Source organism: Monopterus albus, unplaced genomic scaffold (assembly GCF_001952655.1).
Source record: "Monopterus albus unplaced genomic scaffold, M_albus_1.0 scaffold290.1, whole genome shotgun sequence".
Lineage (NCBI taxonomy): Eukaryota > Metazoa > Chordata > Actinopteri > Synbranchiformes > Synbranchidae > Monopterus > Monopterus albus.
In genome coordinates this window covers 914,649-916,166 of record NW_018128170.1, presented here as the reverse complement: position 1 = coordinate 916,166, position 1,518 = coordinate 914,649, and the positions used below count along the sequence as shown (strand labels likewise).

Genomic DNA, 1,518 nt, shown 5'->3' with positions numbered 1-1,518 from the left:
GTTTGTATGTATTGGCTGCATTGCGTTCCAACTGCAACCTGGTTCTGATCCATCCTCTGTACGGCTTCATCCCCCACCTGGTGCGTCTGTCAATTTAGGCAATGTCACAACCTCAGAGCAGATGATCCCTCACATACCCCAGGTGATCTTTTGCCCCCCCACCCAAGGGGACCGCAGACCCCAGGCTGGGAACCATGGCTCTATACTACTGTATACTATGCTCCCTGAAATGTTGATGTCAGTATCTACTTCAAAATGCTCCGATGATGACACATATATCTTCTGTGTGACATTTACATGACATTTCAGTAACTCTTGCCTCTTACCGTCATCGTCTAATATGCGCTCCTTGCCACTGCTCTCGATGCCAGAGGTGTGTGAACTTCCGTGACTGGTTGTGGACGAGCTGCAGGTTCGCAGGGGCCGGTGAGGGGTCTGACCCAGGGCCCTGAAGCTGTCGGTCTCAATGCCAGAGGTGTGTGAGCTGCCTTGGCTGGTTGTGGAGTGGCGAGACAGGCGGTTTTGATGAGAAACGCTCCCTGCGCTGCTGCCACTAGCCCGGGAATGCTTGTCCAGGTGCTCCATGTCCAGCTCGAGAGCATCGCTGATGTATGACTCCCGGTACTGCTTCTTTTCTGAAAGCAATCAAACAGAGATAACAGCTTAACCAGTGCTGAAATCTTGAGGTTTACAACTTTTATGCTATTGTGTTTTGGCATACACTGTAAGACTGCTGGAATTACCTTCGTTCTCCTCCAGTCTACGGACTTGTTTGAGAACCGGCTGCAGGTTCATGTAGAGCCGGTGGCTGTTGCTGAGCAGCTGCAGGAGGTGACGAGAGCGCATTGGACAACCTGTGTAATAGATGAGTTTACGGGCCGAGGGCAGACCATCAGGGAGGATTTCAAACTTCTTCCCCTGAGAAAGTGGAGGGAGAGAAAAAAGAAGAAGTCATGAATGGTGATCGCAGGACTCTGTGATTTAAAACACAAGTTTATGAAATAGGAATGTGGATTTGAAATTATAATTAAGTGCCAGGACGGCCTACGGGCAAAACCTCAGAGGAGGAGAAAAGTCTGTTCTTGAAAAATATTTGGTATCCAACAACAATGCAACAGTGAGCCGGTGTATCTGTTTTTCATTTCTTCATACGGCTTTTTGATTATTTTCCAGGGAAAGGACATGTTGGCTGAACACATGGAAAAACTAAAATGGAGGATTTGTGCTTTCTCCCAAGCATTTTGGCAGCATCTCGACCAAAACAAGCAGTCTTTAGTGTCAGCAAGGTTGCTTTGAATACAGACCTACAAACATTTCTGCAAGCGTTTGGATTTTTAAAGGCAATGTATCGGTTTAAAGCCCCATGAAAATGCAAAGAGCTGCACATTTCTGACCAGAGGACTGAGCTTTCACTTTATTTATCCAGATATTTTTAAAGGAAGCAGCTGAATCCAAGTATCCCTGTGCATAAACAGGGACGCACATGGTACTGTATGCATTTAGCTTTCTACTGTAGGG

General features: G+C 47.0%; 1 protein-coding gene across 1 annotated transcript in view; it reads right to left on the bottom strand.

Annotated features, from left to right (window-relative positions):
* Positions 1–1,518, bottom strand: part of frmd6 (FERM domain containing 6) — a 25,309-nt gene that overhangs the window by 5,098 nt on the left and 18,693 nt on the right. The window contains exons 11-12 of the mRNA XM_020622858.1: positions 744–918; positions 327–635 (exon numbers count right to left, since the gene is read on the bottom strand). Coding sequence (XP_020478514.1) covers positions 327–635; positions 744–918 — 484 coding nt within the window. The remainder of the gene's footprint in view (positions 1–326; positions 636–743; positions 919–1,518) is intronic.